This window comes from Hippoglossus stenolepis, chromosome 6 (assembly GCF_022539355.2).
Source record: "Hippoglossus stenolepis isolate QCI-W04-F060 chromosome 6, HSTE1.2, whole genome shotgun sequence".
Taxonomy (NCBI): Eukaryota; Metazoa; Chordata; class Actinopteri; order Pleuronectiformes; family Pleuronectidae; genus Hippoglossus; species Hippoglossus stenolepis.
Window position 1 is genome coordinate 15,466,409 of NC_061488.1, and position 25,109 is coordinate 15,491,517.

The following is a 25,109-nucleotide window of genomic DNA, read 5'->3' on the forward strand; positions in this document are numbered from 1 at the left end:
CATCAGACCTACGGTGTTGGCTGCGCTACACACCTCTTCTGCCCTTTAAGTTAAAAGTACACAGATCCTCCGTCTTTCTACAACACACACACACATAAACATACAGGCAGAGACATAAAAGGGCTCACGCTTATTCTGGCAACAGATGGCCCTGTCCCTATAATCCCCTTTGATGCTGCGGTGGGCAGTGGCTCCTGAACATCTCCGAAGCCAAAGCCCCAACAAAACTTGAGCTACTTTTCCTTTAACTGACCCCAATTGCCAAAGAGCTGTCAGCTGTCAGACCTGGTTAAGAGTGTCTTTACTGGGAGAGACTGAAGGGCACAGGTTTCTCTCTCTCTCTCTCTCTCTCTCTCTCTCTCTCTCTCTCTCTCTCTCTCTCTCTCTCTCTCTCTCTCAGCTTCCTGTTTGTTTTCTGTCACAGAGGCTTCATTCCACCTCCATGACACGACTATGAAAGCAGGTTGACCGTGGCGCTCTGACTCGCGGTATAAACGGCACTTATTTCTCCACCCCCCCTGCCCTGCTCCTTCCAGAAGGTGAAAAAGTGAACCAACCTCCTCGAGCTTTTTCGGAGCCACAGATGGCAGGAGGTCGGGCTAAGAGGCTTAGATTTCATCAGAGAGCTCACCTTAATTATTGTCAATTGTAAGAAAAGAGGGTATTTTTTTGGCTTGTGTAACTTCCATACTTTATGTAGAAATAATATTAAAATTGCACTAAATCCCTTATTTTCTAGAAACAGTTTGTTTGACAGAATTACAAATAGATTTTTTACATTTATATGTAAATGGTTTCTGCCGTTAAGAGAGCTAGCCTTTTGATGTTGATGAAATCTGTAGAAAAATCTGTTCATCTATCCAAGAAAAAAGTTCAGTTTCTGATAAAATAAAAATCCCTGCGGTAGTGTTTAGCTCACAAATAGGGTTTAAACATATATTGAAGCCTCAACCCTTATTTTAGAGCATTCATAGAAGTCATTGTAGTTTGATTCTTAACTGTAGCTGAAGAATAGGATTTTTTGTGTGTCATCCATTCCACTTTATTCCTATATTCTCTGATTATGAACGTAGAGGGCTCCGTTAAACACCCATGATTAAATTGAAGATCACTCTCCCAAATGTTTGAGTAAACCAGCAGCGCGGAGCACTTTGCTTTCTTATTAATTTTGCACTGTAAATAGATTCAAACGTGAACTGGTGTCGTAACCTTTGTCTTAAATAATTTCCTCCTCCTAATGTGTGAGCTCCATTCTCGGGCCTCTAATTGGAGGACAGCAGTTAAATGTCTCTTTAGGTGCAGAGGCGACTGATCGCAAAAGTCTCTTATTCTGTTTTATTTGGAAAGCACCGGATTCAAACACAAATGTGGGAGGGGGCAAATTAGTGCTCGCTGGCTGTGCGATTTCAAAGAAATCCTCTGTACAGTTCGATTATGTATTATCATTTGAGAGCTTTGGGGGATAATCATCGCTGAGATTTGCTCACATTTCCAGCAGGTCTGCTGAGATGCATGTACGTAGCTAATGGGATTGGGCTTTTTTTCTATCCCTCTCCTGTGGCATTATAGAGCTGGCAGCTGAACTTGAACGGATGCGCATGGTGCTGAGTCGTGCACAGGACTATTTCAAGACTGAAATGCGATTGTTTTAATACTTTAATCCACCTGTCCTTGGCATTCAGGATGTTGCAGAAGTTGCCTAATTATTTCAGTGCCCTCTATCCTTCCTGTTTGAAATACAACAGAGACAGTGGCTCACGTGTGATAATGAATTAGACGATCATAAACACCGAATTTACAAAGAAGAAATCTATGGATCTAATTTATTTCAGGAAGAAGCAAAAAAAAATCAGTTTTTCTGCAGGGTCCAGAATGTGATGAACTCTCGAAACTTACTTAAAAGAATGTATAGGCATATTGACATTTTAAAAATGCATATATGCAAAGAGGATGGGAAATGCCCCAAATCACTTTAAAGAGCGAGACATTAAACAAGAATTCTCTGAATTGTCCCTGGTTCCGACCGCGATAGTCTGCAAACACAAATATTTTCTTTTAATTAAAAAGGCCTCATCTCGTTGTATCCTCCCCCAAGCCTGCTGCCAGCTCTCAACGACCCCCCAATGCACACACACACACACACGCATGCACACGCACACACGTACAAGCACGCACGCACACACACACACATATGAATACACACTCTTCTGATGCTTTTTTAAAACCCAGTCGCACACAGAGTCACATACATGCAGCCAAATTTGAGAGTGGCGAATAAACGTGTCCTGGGCCATGGCTTCCTTTTGACTAGCTGCTAATCTGTCAGAGGCTGGTTGTCAATTGAGAACCAGGGACACCAGCAGTGACGGCTGCCCAGTTCACTGATAGCCCCCTGAGGGACAGTTAACCCTCGAACACCCCCCACCTACAAAAAAAAAAACTCTCTCTCTAGTGCAGTCCTCCCACTTCCACCCTTCCCCCTGTCTGGTCCAGCCTACCAGAAGCTGGCACTAAAAGTGTGTGTGTGTGTGTGTGTTGGGGGTAAAAGATTGGTGGTTTATGTATATGTGTGTGCATGCTGACTTGGGACAATGGCAGCGGCGGTGTGTGTTTGTGTATCTACGTGTGGTTTGGTTGGGGGTGGTGGTGTGATAGTAATGCATGTTGATGGTTTCAGAGATACTTCATTTCAGAAACAGGGGCCTCATTAACTGTAGTCTTCATCAGGCCAGCGAGCAGCGGGCACATTAGGGGTCCACAGGAAGTTAGAGTACAGCAGGAGAGTGCATTAGGGAGGCCTGGGGAGACACACTCCCTCTCTTCCCCTCAGTTCCACTTCCACCTCCAGCTCTTTTCTATATCTTAATGCACCTTTCAGAGGAATTTGGATAGAGGTCAATAATTATGCTCTTTAAATTATTCAGCCGAGGTCCTCTGTAATTGTGCTTTTTAGAGCTCGGACATTGACAGCATGGTTTACTGCGCCGCATGTGGGGCCCGGCCTGCAGACCGGATGAAATTAGTATAGAAAAAGAGAAAGAGCGGGTGAGTGCGTTTCGCTGCTTTCATCGCTAACTGATGTAGGATTGATCTTCATTTCTGAAATGTCAATACACGTCTACGCAAGACGAACAAATTAACTCATTTGCTGAGCGAATTTGTCAGCACATCAAGTTCGGATGTCTTTTAAACAGGCGTCAGGGCCGAGTCGGTCTGTGGTGGGCATGTTGGCGTCAGAGCGCGGCCACCAGCCCCTCTGTGGGAATGTTTGGTTTGGGACGCAACTGTGTTATTTTTGTGACATCGAGGAGAAGAAAGCACAATCTGCAAGGGTAGCGGAAAAAAAAATCAGCAAACTTTCTCTACAAAGCCAACCCCGGCAACGTTTGACTGCACATGATAACATCGTCCGTCCGAACAACAAGTCCTCTTTCAGCTACAGATTATTAACACATCGCTGAGAGTGGCGGAGAGCATTTCACTGTTGTCACAGGGTCTAATATTTATATTTATCTAGTTGGGAGAGGCATTGACAAACATGTCACACACCTGCAGTTTTCTCGTACGTGCTACTGCAGTTTGGTGTCAAAGAAAGAGCCTGTACAGTAGAGTTTTGTTTAGGCAAGAGGAAGACTGTAATTACTGTCTGGCGATTCATCTAGTCACTGCATAAAATAGTGTTTATCCAGTCGCCCGTGTTTCTGTCGAGGCTGAGGGAGGGGAGGGTCATGTTTTGCACAAGTGAGACAGCTAGGGCAATCAGGAGAAGAATCGTGACTCCAAAACATTCAGCCTTTCTTTCTTCTGTCTCTCTTCCTCTCTTTGTACCTCTCTTTTTCTCTCGCTCTCTCTCTATCAGGTTGAGAACTGGTGCCTCTGAAAATGAGATCTCCCTCACTGACACACCCACACACACAAATAAACATAAAAAGCTAATTTGTTAGCACCCTCATTTCAGAGGCCCGAGCAGGAGAATATTGTTGGAGGGAAAAGAAAATGCTTTGTCAAATGTTGACATGTGTTGCAAACACGAGGCCTTCACCGGAGTGGCTCAGGCACATTGTCGGCACATGAAGAGAGGATGCTTTGAAACAAGATTATCCTCCAAATGGCCCTGCCTGCCTAACCACCCCCCCTCATCTGTACTCCTGTACATAATGTGTGTGCGTCTGCTCGAAGATGCTAAATGATCAGGTCCACTGAAATATTTGTAGGCCTGTTTTCTCACAGAATGAGTCTGGGTGTTATGTGCTGTATATCACTGCACAGCAGAAGGTGTATGTACACATTTGTCCCAGTGCAAGGCCTCATCATCTGGCACATGGTTTCACTTTCACTTGGTTTCTGGGGCCAGAAAGCGCACGTCCCTGTCACCGAGGCTACCTCCCCTTGGCTTTGGGTCAGGGTGACACTGGCAGGGGGGGAGGGAAAAAAAATCCATCACCACCACACCCTGCCCCCACAAAAATGAATAAAAATTGGAAAACAACATGCAAGGTCCACCTAATACAGGAACACTTGCAATATGCTGATGTTTTCTTTTGCACACTGTGTTTGCTAAATTGCCTTTGACTGCGTGCATCAGTAATGAAACTTTATGTCCTTGTGGAGAGGGCAGCAAGTCCGTTCCAGTTAGGACCGGGACGATCTCTCCTGTCTGGCTTTTGTAAGACTTTTTTTTTTCTAATACACGTCCTTATGAATAAATGAAGCCCATGAAGTCATTTTTTCCATATTTGTGTAAATTGCTTTAAAAGCATTTTATCATGTCATAAAAAAGCGCAATTGATCTGCTGGGCTTAGCCCATTGGACAGCTGTGTGTTTTGTTAATGGCCACTTTGCTCCAAGCAGCTTATTAAAAAATTTATATAGAAATGCTAAAATTGCATAAATTATTTAGATACAGTAAGCATTTTTTTGTTTTGGTCAGGCAGGGAGGGGCTGTTATCAGTATGGAAATTTACCATAGTATATTATCTTCTGAAATATAGTAATATATCTGCCCAGACACATATGTGTCCTCCTCACTGCACCCCCACACATGCAGAGGCGCAGGAAAAAAAGTATATATTTTTTGATGACTTCGTTTCAGCAACCACGGAATGTCACCCATATCCTGGTTGATTGTACTTTCGAGTTTTATGATGTTTTTCCATTGATTTGTTTCCCCGGCGCAGCTGCCGACCTCTATTGAGGGACGAACGTAATCAGCGCTGACGCAAATTAGATGGTTATTCGTTTCGAAAATTGACAGAAAAACAATAAAAAAGATGAAATGCTCCCAAATCAATAGATATAATGAAATTCAAATAATCCGAGAGATGAGGTCTCCATGGCAACTGATAATGTGGAAAAGAAAACAATTTAATAAAGGACAGACACGCTTTGAAAACAGATTGGGGAGGGGGGCGGCTGTAAAGCGGGGAGAGGAGAGCAGAGGAGAGGAGATGGAGGGATAGAGAGAGGGAGGTAGGGAGGTGGAGGGGTGTTTGTGGCTGTAGTGGTTGCTCTATAGCTTGTTTCCCCCGGCGTGTGAAGGATCTGTGTCTGTCCCAAGGACACCGGAATAATTAGAAAAGCTTTCAGGCCAGAAAGTGCAGATTCAGGTTTTAATACACAAAATTATTTCAGGGGCAGTGAATCGGAAAACCATTTGTTGGTGACCTTCCTGAGAGGCCTCCCCCTCTCCGGTACAGGGCAAGATGGAGGCTATGTGGCAGCAGTGCCTGAGTTATGGCATATTTGTGTTTTTATAGAGGCAGGGGGAATGGAGTTGGGGAAGTTGGGAGGGGGATGTGGGGGTAAATGTGTGTGTATGGATGTGTTTTTTGTGCGAGTGTGTGTGTGTGCGTGCATGCATGTGTGTGTGTATGAGTTGGGGGGGTCGTTGGGAGCCCTTCATGATCTGTGCGTGTGATCGTGCGTGCGTGTGTGTGTGTGTGTGTGTCTGTTCTAGCAGGAGTTTGGGCAGAGGGAAGGAGAGCAAAGACGAGGAGGGAGAAAGTCAGGCAGCGACAGAAAGAGAGAGAGAGAAAGAGAAAGGGGGAAGTTGCAGATCCGGCTGTATTTACAGATCAGTTGTCAAAAGGAGCCATTTAAGGGGAATGCGCCCGTCCCTGCACTGTGACAGCCGAGGTGCCTGTTTAAAAAGCAAAAGACAACTATGAACCTGAGAGAGAGATAGTCAAACACAGGCTTTTTCTGTTGAAGACAGACAGAGCAGGGGGTGGCGCAGGGAGGCGAGTGGGTGTTAAGTGACTTCATTTGTAGTCTATTTAAGGTATGTTTTACTTGTCCTTGTGCTGCTCTTCCAACGTCTAATACAGGGGGCTGTGTTCTAGTTAGCACAGCGAGGGAATAATGATCTGGTGCATCATTCTTATTTCCCGTAAATACAAATGACTTTCCCTCAACTGCCTTAAAACCTATATTTGATTTCAGTCTTGCTGTTAAGGGAGATTTTCCACTGATGCAAACAATGATAAGTCGACCAAAAGCACGGCTCTGTTTCCCTCATTAGCTTATCACCACTTCAAGTATGTACACTTTCTGGTGGCTTTATTCAACATCCGTGTCCTGCTTTTTTAACATCCTATTTTCTTTATTACTCCTTGTCAACGTTTTGACGGCAGCCCGGTTGGGCGTTGGAGCCTCGTCTGTCAAGCAGTCACTACCATTTTTGTGTCATTATAAGGCTTTGTTTGACTCAAATAAAGGTGATCCACCCTCTGTTCAAATGATACCAAACAGCAGGTCCGGGACAACACGTCTTGAATGCAGATACCCTTATCCTGTTCCACACAGCAATAAATGGAAAAACAAGTCCTCACACAAAGCTCAGCCTCATAATTACTGATCTAATATTTTAATAGCGTAGGATCTGATCTGGATCCGTCATTTTCCTGTAATATGAATCATCATAAACGCTGTTCAACATTTGATGAAAATGTTCTTTGTCTCATAGGTGAAATTAGTTTGTTGCCTAAAACACAAATGAGGTGTTTTGGAGTCGTCACACGTCTACTTTTAAACATTAGTTTCATTCTATTCTTATTAAAAATCTTAAAATCAGTTGTTGAGATGATTTTGCACACAGAAGATAATTACTGGTTTATTTAGATTCAGATAATTAGATCTTTGCTTTCTTTTGCCCAGGGGAGTCAGACCTTATTCAAAGGCAAACAGAGATCTGACATTCTTCAGCAGGACAGCTAATATTCTCCAGTATTGATATTGCAATGTGAAAAGTGCCCCACAAGTAGGAGAGAAACTAGAAATTCCCCACTGTGCACTAGCTAAGAGCCTTCAAATCTAACATGCCAGTGTCAATGAATACTGTTTTCTTTTTTTAAATAAAAAAACTCGGGATAGAATAGAGATCTGAAATACGAGACCCGATAGGCATCCGCTGTGTGTGTTTGTGCACACACACACATAGGACACAAAGCACATGTTATCACTGTCAACAGCAGCAGTAGCAAACAGCAGCAGTTGTTCTGTGTGGGTATGTGTGTTGTGCACGAATCAAAGGTGTGTGTGTGTGTGTGTGTGTGTGTGTGTGTGTGTGTGTGTGTGTGTGTGTGTGTGTGTGTGTGTGTGCTTGTGCAGGCCCACAATCTCTCTGGCTGCTGGCTCTGAGGGACCCACTGTAAGTCAATCTGTGTGTTCGTGTGCTTGTGTGTGTGTATTTGTGTGCGTCTGAGCCGCTACTGTACTACTGTACAACACTTCAGGGGCCAGGAGCCAGGACGAGCCCAGCCGAACAGGGCTGGAAAGGGCCAAGGGCCAGCTCCCTGCGCACATCACTCACTTCACACCTGTCTCTCTCTCTCTCTCTCTCTCTCTCTCTCTCTCTCTCTCTCTCTCTCTCTCTCTCTCTCTCTCTCTCTCTCTCTCGCTCTCTCTCGGCCGCTCTCTCTCGCTCTCTCCAAGACACACACACACGCAAACACATGCACACAGCTCATACAGCCATGCTGCTTTGGCACAGGGCTCTCATTGTAGCAGTGACAGGAGGGAGCCCGTTAAGTGGCTCTCTCTTCCTGGGGCCCGTGCGCATGTGTGTGTGTGTGTGTGTATTTTGTTCCCCCATGTGGCTGTGGGGTGGATAAGGGCGATGAAGGACCCCTACCGGTAAAGTGGGTAAACTTGCACAGCCTCGACATCTGTGCTCAGGGAGGGAGGGAGGGAGGGAGCGAGGGAGGGAGGGGGGAGTGGAGAGGAGGATAGAGGGGGAGGGTAAGGAGGGAGGAGAAATATAGACAGCGAGAGAGGAGGACAGAGTGGGAACAAGGAAAGGAGTGAGAAGGAGAGAGAGAGAGAGAGAGAGAGAGAGAGAGAGAGAGAGAGAGAGAGAGAGGGAGGCTTGGCAGAGAGCAGTTGAGGAGAAAATGCCTTGCTTTGTGGAGAGAATTCTTCCAGGGCAGGAGGGAGAGGTGAGACAGAGCGCAGAGGGCGGTCTGCTGCCAGGTAAGACTCTCACACACTTTCCTCTCTGCCTCTCACTCCCTCCCTCTCTCCCCCCTCTCCCCCCTCTCACTCACTCACACACACACATACACACGCACACGCACACACACACACACACACACACACACACACACACACACACACACACACACACACACACTGGGGTTGAGTGCTACCTCGAGGTGAACGGGACTGCTACTAGTTGCAGTTGGCATGAGTCAGGCACGCATGTGTAGTGATGTGGTGGGTGGTGTCAAAGTGTGTGTGTGCGAGAGAGAGAGGGAGAGAGAGAGAGAGAGAGAGAGGAAACAGAGCAGGTGTAATGTTTATTTTTTGGGACATTTTTTTAGTCTTTAACTACAGATGCACATTTGCACATATCGTGCACTGAATGTGTTGAAGTAGTTTTGATAGTTTGTTGCTTCCTCAAAAGTTTTGTTGTTGACTTTTTGTTCACTCTGCAGTTCCACTTTTACATTTGACACTTTTTTTTATGTTAATACTTTAACTTAACAACATTTCGGGGAAACTAAAATGCAGTAATTTTCCATTAAGATACAAGTTGCTTTAATTTTAAATAAGATATTGTGAACTTATAAAATACAGTGAATTGTTACAGATGAAACTACACAGCAGTTGATAAAGTAGTTTTATGTAGTTTTAATAAGCTCAACTTCAACCAGCTACCACACTAAAATATTTTCATATAACTATTTATATTTCATATATTTCATTTATCTTTCATAATCCATAAAACCATTTATGTATATTTACTTCTTATATTTTCAAATTTGTACTTTTTAAATAATTCAATAAATAAATAACTTTTATTTAAATATTTTGTTGTGTTACTACTTTTACTTAAGTAAAGCATATGAATACTTTAGACATTAATACTTGCACATTACTTAATTTTATACTAATAGTTTTTATCAAGAAGCACTTTTCAGGTCATTGAAGTAATACAAATACTTTTCTTTTTTAATTGGAAACAGAAATAAAAAGATCTAAATGTGCCACTCAGAAGGTTAAAAATAGAAATAATTAAAAAGCACCATAATCCCTGCACTCTAACGTAAAGTGCAGATGTTTTCAGATCAGACATGCCGTAATTTGCGGTGTTGGTCCAGATTGATTTGTCTGTTTAGATACAGATGTTGTGATGGAGAGGTTTGTCATCGGAGGGATTTTCCACTCTGCTGATGTAAACACTGTCTGTTGAGAAAAGGCTAAAGAATCCTTCTCTCCCTGCTGGAGACACAGTTCTGAAAGGAATAATTCTCCTCGTGTACAATTAGATTTTCTCCTTTTGGTGAAATAAATACTGTGTGTGTGAACATAAACACAGATTTACATGCGGCCCTGTGGGTGTCTGTCTCTTAAACAGCTTGGGCCTGATTTTTCTTGTTAAGGCCCACAGGAAAAAAAGAAAAGAAAAAGAAAAGAAAGACGAGGCGGAAGTTGGCCAGCTCTAACTTCATGCTTGCTGTTTATTTGTTTTTATAACAAATGGAACCAGCTTCCCGAGTGAAAGGTGAAGTCAGAATTGAATTTGGCTTGCGTTACCGTGGCGATCTGGCAACCGCTCCTGTGTCCCATAGGGCTGCTCCGGTTGCTGTGTGCCGGGCGCGTGTGTTTGTTATTTAACTGGCTGTGTGTGTGTGTGTGTGAGTGTGTGTGCTCCTGCATTACGTGTGTATTGTGTGTGAGTGCATGTGTGTGTGTTTGAGTACTGGGTGGTGGTAGCACCATTCACGAGAGAGACATTTTACTAAGCAGACATTTCCCCCTCTGTTTTCACTCTGACCTGGTAGGAGATTGATGACTGAATTGTGGAGTACATGTTAACAGTAACTGGTGATTTATGAAGATACTTAGGGTAAGTGAGGCCGCACAGGCTGGAAGGGAAGAAAAAGATATAGCCTTTTAAGTTAATGCAAAAATACAGCCTTTTTAAGTAATAATTGTTATTACTACTGCAGGGGTTTGGAGAGAGGTCTGACTTAGAGTTGGATGTGAAGCTTTTCCTTTCATGCACTTCTCTTTTCTTGGATTTTTAACTCCATTCAACAGTGCAAGTTTCTCAAAGAATTTAAAATGTGCGTTTAGAGGAAGGATTCCTTTAAAAAGCTAAATTCAAATATTTGAATGGAAGAGAAATAAAGCCTACTTTTTCCTGGGTAAACCAAGATGGAAAACTTCTCTTGGATGAACCCTTGCACTGCAACAAGTGCACTGTGTGTTTTGGCAGCCCCCCTCAGCCAAAGATCCCTCAGAAAATCCTCATGCAATTTTAGGAGAATCAGATTCTTTCCCTTCGGTTGGCTCGTGAACTCCTTGATATCATACACATGGAGAATCCTCCTCTCTATTCAAATGTGAGACTCAATCCACTGGGATGTGATCTATGGCGTTTTTAAGGAATAAAGCAATTTTAGGGAATACGGAAGAGTGTTTCCCCGGGAAGAGGGATGGCTTTCATTTTTTTTCAAGGCACCTCTTAGACTGAGTGAAATGTTTCCCCTGTTCGCTCAAGGACGACTTTATTTCTTACCAGGGATTTAACACTCACTCAGTCCCCTCATAAATACAGCGTCCCTCAGCCCTTCGCTAGCCATAACTCATGCACTAACTCTCTAGCTAACTAAACTCATATAGCAGAGCCAACACTTGTTTGTCTTTTACATCAGCCTTTCTCTCTCCCTCTTCCTCTCTGTCTCTTTCCCTCCCCACCTGATTTATACGTGACAGAATCTACTCTGACTATTGTCTCACCATGCTCCTGTGCTGATCTGCTTGGCCCACTCATGGAGTGGGTTTTAGAAGAAATGTGCATTTGAATATGAGCCAGCCTAATCTCCTTGAGGCTATTTAGAGTGAGCCTAATGCTCCAAGAATGAGCGCGAACAACACCAGAGAAAATGCGGACGTCCCTCTCGGCGTGTCACAACACAACTCAGGTCTCCGAACAACGAAGCGAGTCTTTGATTTGCTGATGAAAATCCCTCTTTAAGGCCAAGGACATAAAAAATCCTACTTTCAAGACACCTGTTGAAGCCCTCAGTCGCCTCAGAAAGGTCGATGTGTGTGGTTTTGTTTTTTGCCTTTATGGCACCTACCTGTGGAATTCAGCATGTTATCCCAATGGTACAATAAATAGCAGACATACAGCCGCTGATAAACTTTCAAGCCATTTCACTCTCAGCAGATGAAAGTGCTCAGGTGGGAAATTACAGTATGGTGGAAGCCTTTACTGATCTGGTGCCGACTGGCATTTTGGGAGGAGACGGCCTTTCTGGCGTGGTTCCCGTATTGGTTGTTAACAGCCTGCTGGTACCTTCTGTTCTCTCTGTTCAGTCCCACTGGCCCGACACTGACAACTCCTCAAGCATCTGAAGACCCTCTGAAGTCAAAATCGCCCATTTTGATGTCTCATGGCAGCACCCGGCGTTTTGTTGTATTTGCGTCTGAAAACACAGGCCCTGCTTGGAGGAATTACCCTCAGCAGTCGTTGGCGCTCGATGGGGGAGGAGGGTTATCGTCCCCCCTTTTCCTCCCCATCTCCCTGCTCTCCTTGCTGTCCTTCCTCTCTTTTTGATCTCGCCATCAAATCTTCCCCGTTTTTTATGAGTGACGTTTACCCGAGAGCAGCTTGGGAAATGGTTGGCTGAAGAAGACGTTTGAGAAAATGCGCCTGAGCAAGCAATCACCTTTGATAAAGCCATAGTTCCAGTGGGAGAGGAAGAAGAAAGCCAAAGAGTACGAGCATTATTGGTAATGAAAAATGCCATGCAAGAGGGAGCATCACTCTGATCCCGGCGTGTTGAACCAACAATGTATAGTACAACAGATGCGGCACCGGTACGTCAAACATTTCTCTCTTGTTGTACAACAATGACCCAGAGGACTGATTTGAAACTGGGATACCACACTGGGCCTTTATTGCACAAATAATCTCATAATACAGCACTCACACAAACACAGTGAGTCGCACACCTGCCGCCGTCAACATTGGCAAACCTTCAGCTGTGGCACCAGTTGGCAAAAGGCTGGCAAGGCTTTTGAGAGCACTGCAAAAGTGGAAGAAATAATGGGGAAGTTGAAGGCAGTTGGAGGCACAGAGAGCAAGAAATACTAGCTCTAGTAATTAGTACCTCCATAGAGAAGCAGCGGAGAGGACAGTGAGGCAAGCAAGTGCACAAAGGAGGCCCCGTGTACAGATAATGATGGGGTATCATTGTAGCTCTGACAGCGTTAATCTTGGAGTGCTTCAGAGTGCGTGTGTGTGTGTGTGTCTGTGTGTCTGTGTGTGTGCTTGCTCTGTGCAGCACATGTATATACTGCTGGAGTGTATAGGGTCGTGGTAAAGTGCCACCGACTGTCGCCCCACCAGTGAGACCGACCACCTGACAGCGCAGTTTATATGGCCATGTTGACAGTTGCCGCCTCTCACAGCTTCTAGCAGATAGTCCTGAAAATCCACAGCCTCTCGCACAAGCTCACGAAAGCCGAACTCGTCTTTGCAGAAGAGGGAGGAAGAAACGGAGGCGGAAAAAAAAGGGGACGAGCAGTCCAACTTTTCTTTGTGCCCTTTTCCTTTTCTCCCCTTCCCATTTGAAGTTGTGAGACACTCATTTAAGCCTCGCTGCACACCGACACTCAACACACGAGAAAGTGTTATGAATATGTATCAACACAGCATATGGCAGCAGTAGCGCTGGGACTAGGTGTGTCCAGAAGGTAGAGTGCTGCCGATGCATTATTCTCCATTCAAATTACCACAGTAAGAATGCAGCGGGAAGCAGAGAGAGGTGTTCGCCACCTCTTTAGACGGGGCAGGAGAAGAAGTTGGATCACGCGAAACAGCAGGAACGGATGAGCTGTGATGAGCACAGTAGTAGGCTGGCTGAGTTTCCTTGATTTGGTCGATTTTTTCGGCAGGTTCAAACCCAGCACTCGCTGACACGAGCGTGATTAAAAGTGATATTTCTGACACATTAGAATGCGCACGGGAAGTAACCTCCTCTAAAGCGTTCATTATTAGATGCATGACAGACCTGAATATTTATAAAATAGATTTTAATAATTAATAGCAGCAATCTGCTCCCGTAATTCATCAGATTTGCACTTCAACAGAGTATCCGTTTTCACTTTAAAATAATAATAAGAGGAATATTAATGTTGCAGAAATGTAAAACGGGCAGCTGGATACAGCGCAAATAGGCAAGCGCTCCGTGTTCACTTCTGAGGCTTTCCTTTAACGTGTCACTTTTAAAATAAAATTACATTTTAAGCCGTCAACACGGCGCCGTTTGAAAACCTTCAGCTGCTTGTGCTCGACAATTTAGTGAGTGGCTTCTCACAAACGTGGGAAGTCATGAAGATAAAGATGCAGGAAACAAAGTGGGTTTGGTGTAGAATGCAAAAGTAGTCGCTGTGGTTTTATCAAAAGCAAATTTATTTGTTTGAGTGAACTTCCTTTTGTATACTGAGACCAAAAATAGACAGCATTCTTTTTTTTCCCTGTAAAGCTGCTTTGCATGTTTCATCGTTTCACAGTCATTTTTCTCTTTTTTTTCTGCCTTTTTGTGTGTGTTGTTTTATCCCATCTTCAGATTCAGCCACAGCACATTCCTCCCTCTACTGAACTCCCAGAAACAAGAATGTTTCCGTTTTAGGTGAAAACTGCCGCGTTTAGTTCCGCCTCCAGTTCACATTGAACTTTTCGCTAAAGCACGCTGATTTAGCGCTGTCACTGACACACCGGTGTGTTTATCCTCACTGTGGATCAGGTTCTCCTGAGTGTGTAGAAATGGCAGTGTGCTCATTTGACTGTGTGTGTGTGTGTGTGTGTCTCACAGCAAATGATGTGACCTGCAGCCACGAGACAGAGAGGAGCAGAAAGAGCACACAAGCACAATGTCTGTCTACAACACTCTGCAAGCAGGCGTGCAACACACATGCACACCAACAACCACACTTTATATTTGTTTCAGCCACTTAACATATGTGTTTACAGTGGATTGTGCACATACCCGCACGTCCCCAGCAGCATATGGCCACACACACTCTTCACATGTCATGTATCATGGAAACCCTGGTGTTGTCACTTCCATCCTGCTTATCCGAGAAGTAAAAAGATAACAAACTAAAGTTCTGGCAAGAGAATCACAGCCACAGGGGTAAAAAATGCAAATCCCACCAGCAGGAAGACTCACTCTCATCACTTCCTCTCTTAGCCCTACAAAGAATATATTGTGATCAAAGTTTAATTGCGCTTCATAACAAAAATACGTTGAATATTGAAAGTGCAGAATGTGATAAAAAGTAAGTCTGAAAAAGCCTCCGCCTTTGAGCGAGCCATGGGTCACTGTCGGACGGGTAGACAACCTGTCCAAGATGACATTTTAACAGGCACCTGTGATTCACTCCAGCGCATATAAAGTCCGAAAGAGGAAAAGTCTGTCAGGCAGAGCAAATGTTTTAATGGTAGCCAGGGATCGATGTTGTCAGCGCAGGCATCCTGTCTGGAAATACATACTTTTTGGGGGGTTAATGTCACCTCCTTCTTTTCAAGGAGAGAGAGAGAGCAGAGAAAAAGAGCAAGGGAAGAAGAGGTAGAAGGTGTGAGATGGAAGGAGCTCGACGAGATCTCATGCAAACGATCCGAACGACACAGAGTTTAGGGAAATAGCTTGAAAAACATTGACTCACTCATTCACCCGGCCCCCGTATCTGAAAAACAAATTTGAAACATAACCTTGGAAATCAATTAAGAAGTCCCCGGGAGCTTGAGAAAAAATAAAGAAAAGGTCCACCCTTCTTTTCTTTTTTTTTCTCTTCATGTCCTCCACTTAACAGGGACTTGGATCTGCCCATCAGAACGCTGCCTCGTGTACGGGGGCTTTGTCAGCGGGGCTTTATTTAATTTTTTGTAACGGCAGAGTGCCGTATATGCTGTCAAAATGCCTTAAGAGTCTTATTAAAGAAATGCCACAGCTCATTTCCTTGTAATGCAATTCATATGCTGTTGAAAGGGGGCATGTCTAAAGATCTAAACAGCTTTGCTTTTTAGGCTTCACATTAGGGGTTATCTGTGAGGGCTTGTCATTGATTGACATTATCTGGCCTGACAGGGCCTCATATCAAGGTTAACCTCATGGACAAAAGTGCCACCCGCGCGGACACACAAACACACTCCGTATCACCCACACCCGCAGTCAAATAAGACACGCTCTCCTCAACTTCCTGTTGAGAGGGGCCCACTTCATCTGTGTGTGTGTGTGTATGAGAGAGTGTGTAAGCCAGGTGGAGATTTCCAGACTTAATTGATAACTAATGGAGCGGCGTGTGCTGAGTTTACCCTGGAGGATTGACACTGTGTGTGTGTGTGTGTGTCCTGTGGAGAGATGGGTAGAGGGGTAGGTGAAGGTAAGAGGATGGGGATGACTTACTCAGCAGTGTAGCGCCGGATTCTGGTAAATTAAATACAGTACGGCCCTAAAGATAATGGCAAGGAGTGACACAAGCCAATCCGGGGGCTCCTGAACTTTACGGCAAGTAGGCCGCTCACTTTTCTGCACGAGAAAGTGTGAAACTAAACCATGTGAGCACCGTGCACACACACACACATGCACATCTCCCAAGAAGCCACAAAGGCAACAAGAAATCCCCGTGACCAAAATACAACTGAAGCAGTTAATCTGTACAGATATTAGCTCAAGGGCCCTTTAGAGGTGCACCGCCGAGCCCCCTCTGCACTAAACTACCCACACTGCCTTGCATGCGGCACCAAGAACAGCAACCACGAGGGAGGGACACAGGGGTCGTCTGCTCATTTACCACGGTGGTTGGCTCATCAAATTGCACTCCCAGTGTCTTAAAAAGACTTGGAGTGCAATTCGAGAGCTGAGCTTCAAAATAAAGCTGCAGGAATAATTTCTCCCGGTTTCAGGACATAGACGCACGAGACTGTATTTTAAAGCTTTTTGCCCTGCTCCACAGGAACACTTACAAATTAAGTCGTCATCTGGTGCCAGCTGTGAGTCCAGATTTCATGTACAATTTTAACAAGTTAGCCGAGTGTCCCATGAATTACCCTGAGCAGCAAACTGAATAAAAGTTGCCTGTTTTGGTATGTGGTTGTCAGAATGGATCATGTCACTCATGTCGGATAGTGTTATTTTTTTATTTTTTTTAACTCCCTTAGACCATTTTAGGTTGCTTGTCCTCTGCGGTGGAAAACACCATAATTACCCTGTTTGTGATGAAGGCGGAGGGCGTATTTGTCCTACGATTTCAACTTTCCTGTCTGATTGCCCTCAAGTTCAACGTCTTTCCTCTTCCGTCTGCACTTGAAATATACATTGTTTTCTTCAGCCATTGTCCTGTGCAGTCTCACTGTGTGTGTGAGTGTGTGTGTGTGTTACTTGGGCCGTTTGTGTCTGCCTTTGTCCTGCAGCGTCTTGTTTGTGTTTTGCAGCAGTGTGAGGGGAGCGTGGCACTTGGCTGAGGGCTCGTATTTGATAACAGCCCGTGGACGGAGCCAGAGTGAAATAGTCCAAACGGGTCCTTCAAGGTCGGCACCCCCAGAAAGACAGTACACAATGTGCAAGGTCACATTCTAGACTAAAAGCAATAAGTGCTTTATTGATAGAAAAAAAAACAACAAGCAGGCAGATGTGCAACCAACTGATTAATAATAAAATAGATTTGTGAGAGAGAGAGACAGGGGGAGGGTCGGGGGCAGAGGGAGAGAAGACAGCTACCTCCTGATTGTACGCCCATGTGTCTGTGTACTGTGTGTGTGTGTGTGTGTGTGTGTGTGTGTGTGTGTGTGTGTGTGTGTGCATGCATGTACAGTATGCTTTGCAGCACAACATTGATCCTGTAGTGGAACCTAAAAAAATCCATTAGAAATCCAGTGGTTAAAAAAGAACAAAATGTGACAGATGGGTGCTGGTGGCAGTTTCCCGGCTGCACATTCTCTCTTCTTCATGCCTGAATCATTTCCTATCATGCCCACAGTTTATGTGATCTGTAAAGTACAGTGTGAAAGTACTGTTTAAAAGAAGATCACAAGCAACTCACTTCTCCTGTTTTCACAGTATTCCCCATATCGTATATATCTCATCAGCATCGCGTTTTATGACTGTGACAACAGACACAGTAGATTCCTTTTTTCCATTCAGTCACTAAATGAACAATGTGCCCTTTGTGCTGCACCTACTGTGTTATTATCTTTTTATGAAAATAAGCACAGGGTATTGGACTGTCGTCATCTTTTATATGCCTTTATCGCTCGCTCTCTTTTTCCTTCTTGTCCCCAACCTGGCAAACCTGCCAAGTGAGTAGAGCTCTAAAGTGGATCAGTCAGTGGCAGATTTAGATTTGAGGTGGGGAAAGCTAAGTCCCAGCCCCAGCCAAAACTGTCTTGTCAGGAAGACTCAGAGGGACAGGAGGGCTGGGAGATTTCCATATGCTCTACCACCCCCTTTCCACAGCAGTCTACCAACCCCCCAACCCCTCTTGCTCCTCGGTCGTGTACCCGTCTTTACAGCCCCCTTTTTTCTAAATCCCTTCTCTACATAAACTTCTCCTCAGATGTGCCCACCCCCAAACCCACATCTATCAACTAGTTGGCAATGGCATTGTTTTTAATCATCAGAACCTCAAAATTATTATTATCGCTTCTGATGCGGCAATTAAAACTTCAGGTCAGAGGCACAACGAGCGGTGATCAGCAGCCGAGCTGAGAAGTTTTAATTAGACGATCAGAACCATTAATGCACAAAAAAAAGGTGTGCGCTGGGAAATTAACGGGAACGTCTTAATCAGGGTTAGCGACTCCGAAGAGGAGTCAAGTGAACAGAGAGCAAAAAACAAATCATTTCCGCACCACTGGGACAAAACTCAATTAAATATGCATGCGGAAAAATGGAAATTTCTCAGCATAGGCTGCACCGACTGTTAGGAAACTGTGGCAAAATCTCACAGCGGGGTCGGCGACCTGCTTATTGTTATTCTTGTGTAATAAAAATGAGAGAGGGGCCAGATGCTGGGGTCTGGGTGTCGTGGCGTAGTTGTCCATCAGTGGCTTTCCGCTTGACTTCCTTGCGTCTGCCGCAACCTCTCTACCATGCAGGGGAGAGAGACAGAGAAAGAGAGAGAAGAGGAAAACACTCTCTTCCTGCGAGACCTAAATTTACAAAAATAAAAACATGGTAATTTCAAGTGTGTCTGTGCATGTTTGCCTGCGTGGCTCAATGATTTTCCTGAAACACGCACGCACACTCACTCTCTCGCACGTACATCTCCCGGGAGAGCCACAGACACAAAAGGTTCACTGAGCTCCACACAGGGAGCTGCAGCCTTGTCGATTAATCTGCCAAAGGTTCATAAAGTTATAACTACGCTTTTTTAAAGAGCCGGAGAAACTCTACCTCTGCATATTGTAAAATAATCCTGAGCTGAGCAGACGTCTCCCAGACCCTGTTTGTATTAATTAAGTCCTGATATTGCGGGGGGTTTGTCCCCGTGTCAGTCATGTTGAAACTCAGCAGGAATCTACAACGAGCCCCGTACCTGTGTTTGATTAGGTGAAGAGATAAGCTTCAGTTTAAACAAGTAATATCTACCTCCCTTATATACAGACCCTCCTGCGTGCTGGCTCGCTCCGCACAAACTGACAGCGCTGCAGGGAGTCGATGTGTTTACGGTGAGGCACCGCATTTAGAATGAACAATAAAGCCAGGTTATTTAATTCTCTATATGTTGTAAATGTAATTCTACAATTTCCATACCATGATTACAAACGCGTCTTGGACGTAAGCCGCCTCGTCTAGTATGTCAGAGAGAGGTAAAGCCGCGGTCTTCCAACTGTGGTTAACTCCCACAACCCTTACCCGGAGCTGCCTTGATTATAGTCTGCGCACGTTCACACAAATAATGCACTTCCAACAGCGTTATTAGGATTTGAAACACCACTTGATTGGGCATGATATCATTCTGGCACACAAACAGAGAGTCTGCATCAAAAAACCAACAAGACCTGTGGGGTTTGGAGCTGTGGAAGAGTGTGTTTGTCAGTGCGGCAGTGCTTGAACACAAGCTGTGTCATCCAAGCGCTGACAAGAAACAGGGCCCTGAAGAACTAGATGATGCACTTATTTTTGACTGAAGATGAAAAAGAACCTGACCTGGTCCAAATGTATTCAAAATACTTTCTTGACTTTTTCCTCAGGTTTTTGGCCTTATACAGACAGCACGCCGCGCTCCACTGTGGCCCTGCACAGTTTCCAGTAAAAATAGTGTCACAGTTAACATAAGCAGTCGGAAAAATTAGTTTCAGCTGTTGTGTTCACGTTCGAAACCTGCCTGTTTTTTCCTCCTCGCCGTGCTTACTGAGGTGTCTCCTCCTTGACAATTAGCACACCAGGCTAAAACAGAAGTGTAAATAATGTCCGGCGCGTGTGACAGTGTTGTTTTTCTGTCTGATATTCATTAATAAGGCAGAATGCTTACTGGACTCTCGGGGAGGTGGGGGAGTCGGTCCCGGAGGGAAAAGTTGTTCTTTCATGTAGGTCCCCACAGATTTTATCTCATTGTACGCTATCATGCACACAAACGACTTGAGGTAAACAGCTTACTGTTACCATAGCAATCTCCATTGAAAGCAATGGCAAAAAAGCTGCTGAGGACAAAACCCGCAGCATAAATAATAGTTTAGACAGCCTCCGTAAACCATCGAACCATAGCATGTCCCTTCTCGGGGAAGCTCGCAATATTAAATTTGTTTTAAAGAACGCTTCACCTTTAAAACAAAACACTACATGTGTGTTTAAGATGTCTATTAATTGAGCTGTAGGCCTGAAACGGTAGCACTCGGCCCTCTTTTCTCATTGTTAACAGACATGTATACGTGAAAAGGCACTAATGGAAAGAAACAACTGTGTAGGGGTCATTTCCTACAAGGAGCTTGAGATCGCAATGGAAAGGAAATCAGTAGTTAAAGCATGAAATACTGAACACGGTAAACAGAAAAAAAACTACCTCCACTGCAACACCCAAATGACCTCAATCTTCCTTTGGAGAGTATTTCTAAAAAAAATATATATATATAACTTGAAAATTTATGGCTTCTCCTTCCTAATAGTTTTTCCAGCTGATTTTCTTTTTTTTTCTCCAAATTGCTGTCTTCTAAAAGGTGACCCTTTCACCCCTGCCTGCAATTGTCTAACACTAAATTGTACGGTAATGTGCCGCTGATATATAACCGCCTCAAAACTACATAATTCCTGGAGTCATTGTTTCAGAGAGGAAGCCTGCAATGTAAATACAGTAACTGAGAAAGCATGTGTGGGGGGCAGGGGGTGCATTGTGATCTGTAAACTCCTTCAAATTGTATATCCTCTAATGATTCCACAGCTTTGCAAAAGAAAATGAAAACAGGATTTTATGTTGCACCAGCGTGATTTACATAATGCCGGCAATGGCTCACACATGATTGTGCTTGGCTTTATGGCTGAGGGAAAATGAAGGGGCTCGTTCTCATTGTTGTAGAAAGTGAATTGAATCTTTAAGATAGAACTTTGTTACCTCTGATATCGTACATTTCTCTCTGTTCGGATGGTGTGTCCGTAGCTCGGCCTGGTCTATTATCCTACTCATAGTGCAGCTGAGTTCAAATTCAATACAACTAAGAGGAAATGTCTCCTCGGTTATTTGGCCTTTAACAGTTTCCACAGAGCCTCAACTGACAAAGCTGAGGCTCTGCTGAATAAAAATCTGAACACAAGTGAACAACTTTTTTTTAATTTATCATAAATACTGTGTAACTCAGGGCCACCTCCTCCTCCTCCTCCTCCTACGAAACTGATAAAGATCTGGCCTTGATTTTGAGTCTGGAAAATGCTGTTGGAAGGTGAACTTTGGTGGCTCTGGAAATCAAGTGAAAGGTAACAGAGTGCAGTTTCTGCCCTAAAAAGGCAGCTCTGGATCTGGAATGCCACAGGCAGCTGTTCCTGCCTCATCAGAGGACATGTTATAAAGATAGCCCCACTTGGGTTGAAATAATGCCACCCATTCCTGCCCCGAAGCACACTCTATCATGCTCTATTGTTCAGGGAGGCCCGGTGGGAAAAAACGCTCAGCCTGTGTAGTATGTCTTGTGAAGTAAAGACATGTAAAACACAGGAACTACAACATTTGTTTGAATGATGTACCTGTGTTGCTGTCTTGGTTAGATCAACAGTAAAAGACAGCAGAGTGTAAACAGCTTACACACACACACACGTTGTGTTATTTTGCTGTTAATAAAATGATTATTATGATGATTATTGAGCCGAATCCTGCTGAATAGCCGACGTGAGAACAAGGTCCAAAAAGCCCAAAAGTGCTCAGCGGTCAGCGTATTCTGACAGCTGTAACACTGAGCAGATCCCCACTCAGTGGCAAGACCACAGCCTCTTGAGGTGAGAGTGAAGATAACATTTCACAGTGTCTGTATAGCGCTGTCATGTGAAGGATTATGTAGCCGTGTATTTGCCGCTTGTAGTACCGTAGGGGGTCTGATACCTATCTGCCTGTGGTTTCAGCTGCCTGCACCTTTTTTTTCTCCTTTTTTTCCCACCACTGCGTTAACGTCAGAGCTGACCAAAGAGGTGTGACTTAGAAAGATATGTACAGTATCTCAGTTTGTCCTTTTAGTCTTGTGCTGTTATTGTTAAGTGCTCTTGTATGTTATTAATAGCAGCAGTCGCTGTTGTTCTATGGCAGTTTGTTTTTCCATTGCGATGTTTAAAATCAGTACAAGTTACTGACGTGGAAAAGCAGCTTCAAAGCTGCTTCTGGTGATACTCAAAGCATTTCTGCGCCTCATGTGGAGGGAGGTACATTTTTTCTCAAACTGTAACCGATTTGGTTTTACTAATTTTTACTAATGTGTATATTGTTGTTTTTTGTTTGTTTCTAACAGCTGAAAGGAGTTTATGCACTGAAACGACCTCAGGAAAACCCAAGATGGCCGCCAAAAGAAAAGGTGGCCTAAAACTCAATGCTATCTGTGCCAAGCTGAGCCGCCAGGTGGTGTTCGACAGCAGCTCCCAGAATGCAGAGGGAGACCAGAGTGTAGCAGAAAACAGCGAGCGTGGCAGTTCCCACTACGACGACAACGAGACCAACTTCCCCGAGAGCCTGAGCCTAAATCAGAGCCTAGAGGAGGACCAGAAGAGACGCGAGGCCATCGAGAAGTGGGTCAACGGCGAGTACGGCGAAGAGCCGCCGGCTCCCGAGGACGAGCAGGAGCGCGAACTCAAAGTCAGCAATGAAGATGGCCCTCCCGAGGGCGTGTACATGGTACAGCCCAAAGGCTGCAGCGACGATGAAGACAATGCAGAGGAGGCCGAGCCTGTGGCCGGGTCTCAAGATGGCAGTTACCATGACGACAAAGAAGGTGAAGACAGGCCTCCAAAAGACAACGCCTTGATGCCACCGAGCGAGGCCCAGAGTCGCCAAGCACCTTTCTCCTCTCCAGGTACATTCTGACACTGTGTCCTCCCTCTGATGGAGACTTCTTATACGTCTTAAACCAACACCACCTTTGCCCTTTAAAACATTTCACTCCATAGTATCAAGGCTTAGATAAAAGGGTGGGTGACATTGTCACCTCCACTAAAGCTTAAGTGTATTCAAAGTCACATTCTACAGTTACAGTATGAATAGCCAGAGACATAACCCTAAAGACAGATTCAACTCCTAGACATGGTGGGGGGAAATCAGTAACTTGTCAGTGTGTGGTTAACTGTATGAAGAAATTCATAAATGGAGCGCGCTTACAACATAAGGCTGTTTATGTATTCTCCCAGCAGCTGTGGGCCAACAGCGCATGGCCGGGCCAGGCTAAGCTTCACATTACACCCAGGATTACATATTGACTCTTTGATTTTTCCCTAAGCTCACTAAACTTAGCCACTGCTTCAAGCTCCTCTATTACATGGAGCCGTAGTCTGCCCTGGAGGGGTTTGTTGTTTTTTTCCACAGTTGTCAAATCCAAGAGATCAATCGTCAAATAAAGTCAGGAACATAGAAGTTATACTGCAGTGCCATATCAAGCTTTAAGCATGTTACAAACAACAGCTCCACTTATTTATTGATTAACACACATTAACGTGTTTTGATACATTTCTCATATGTGCTCTCGTAAATGAGTCATTGACGGTTCAATTGTAAATTTATGATGTTCCCTCGCAATAATTCACTGATTATCAAAGAGATAACATCGGTAGAAACTTCCAACAGTCATCTGAGGTAGCAAGAATATGCGTTAGCAGCACAAACAATCTTTTAAGAAAGCGCCCTTTACTGTTATATACTTTGTGACCCTTGAAACTGCACGCACACACACACTATGGGAGAGATTGGCCTTTGTGTAGCAAAAGTTAAAACAGAGCTGTAAAAAGGAGAAAAAAACAAACATAACTCGGTTATATGAATAGATAAAGCCTGTTTTTTCACAGACAACCAGAGAGAGAGGGGGGAAAAAAACAGCAATTTGCAGGCGAGACCGGTTGTTGTGGTACAAAAACAAGTTTTGTTTCGATGTTGCTCACATCAGTTTAACAGTTTTTTTTTTTTTGGTCTTTCATCTAGGTTTAGGTATGTACCTCAGAGTCATGTACACGAGCTCTTTTTGTTTGCATTTTTCTTCTTGTTTTCAACGACCGTGCACCAGTAGCTCCGGCCACACACACTCTTTCACACACACACACACACACACACACACACACACACACACACACACACACACACACAATCAGGGGCAGGGGCTTCTCAGAAAATGAAGCGGGTTTCATTTCAAAGGCAAATGAAAAAGGTTTTGTGGTTTTAATTAGTCATTTTGTGTGTTTGTCATGGCCCTAAAAAAACAAAACCTGTCTGTAAATATGTATTACTGTAGCAGGCCTCCACCTCTGTCTTCTCTGTCTCCTTTACTACTTCACATCTCACTACAAAGACAGAGTTTGCAGACTGCAGGGAGAGCATCCTGCATAAGTTGTTGCAAATCTTATCTTTAGTGTGTGTTTTTTTTTCAGAGTTGCTCTTTGTTGATTGTAACTAGGGCATCTATATTGCCACGTTTCTGCTCAGCTCACAATTAAAACATCCCCCTCTCTCTCTCTCTCTCTTTCTCTCTCTCGCCGCTGTCTTTCAAAGGCTGATGCGGAGTGCACATAATTATGCATATAAACATAGTGGCTTAATTATCTCTCACAACATCAGTGACAATGTAATTAACAAACATTGCAAGATCAATGAGAGAAACTGCGACCTTCAAAACATTTAACTCCTCACATTGAGGCATCGTGCGGATTTCCTATCAGTGCAAAACCCCAGAATACTTTTCCTAGATAATTTAGATGTCGCATTAGAGCCCTCATAAGCCAGTCAATGGGAAAAAAAGCCAATGAATAAAAACTATGAAAGCAATGACAGAGATGCTCATAGCGATGGATCAAACAGGCTTGACCATGACTTCCATTTGCAATTCTGGGTTCACTGTAAAAGGTTATTGTTCATTTCAAGCTATTTCAAAGCGCTCGCTCTATTTACTGCCCGTTAATTAACTAACCAAACAGCAAGG

The 25,109-nt window shown here is 44.2% G+C and overlaps 1 protein-coding gene across 11 annotated transcripts in view; it reads left to right on the top strand.

The window, feature by feature from the left end:
- casz1 (castor zinc finger 1) overlaps positions 1 to 25,109 on the top strand; it is a 76,621-nt gene that overhangs the window by 20,295 nt on the left and 31,217 nt on the right. For 10 of the 11 annotated variants that reach the window (XM_035158402.2, XM_035158410.2, XM_035158406.2 and 7 more), the window contains exons 1-2: positions 8,329 to 8,470; positions 22,446 to 23,003. In XM_035158402.2, the coding sequence (XP_035014293.1) occupies positions 8,392 to 8,470; positions 22,446 to 23,003 (637 nt within the window). In that variant the 5' untranslated portion in view covers positions 8,329 to 8,391. Of the gene's footprint in view, positions 1 to 8,328; positions 8,471 to 22,445; positions 23,004 to 25,109 lie in introns of those variants that run through there. The other variant, XM_035158407.2, reaches the window with a different exon arrangement.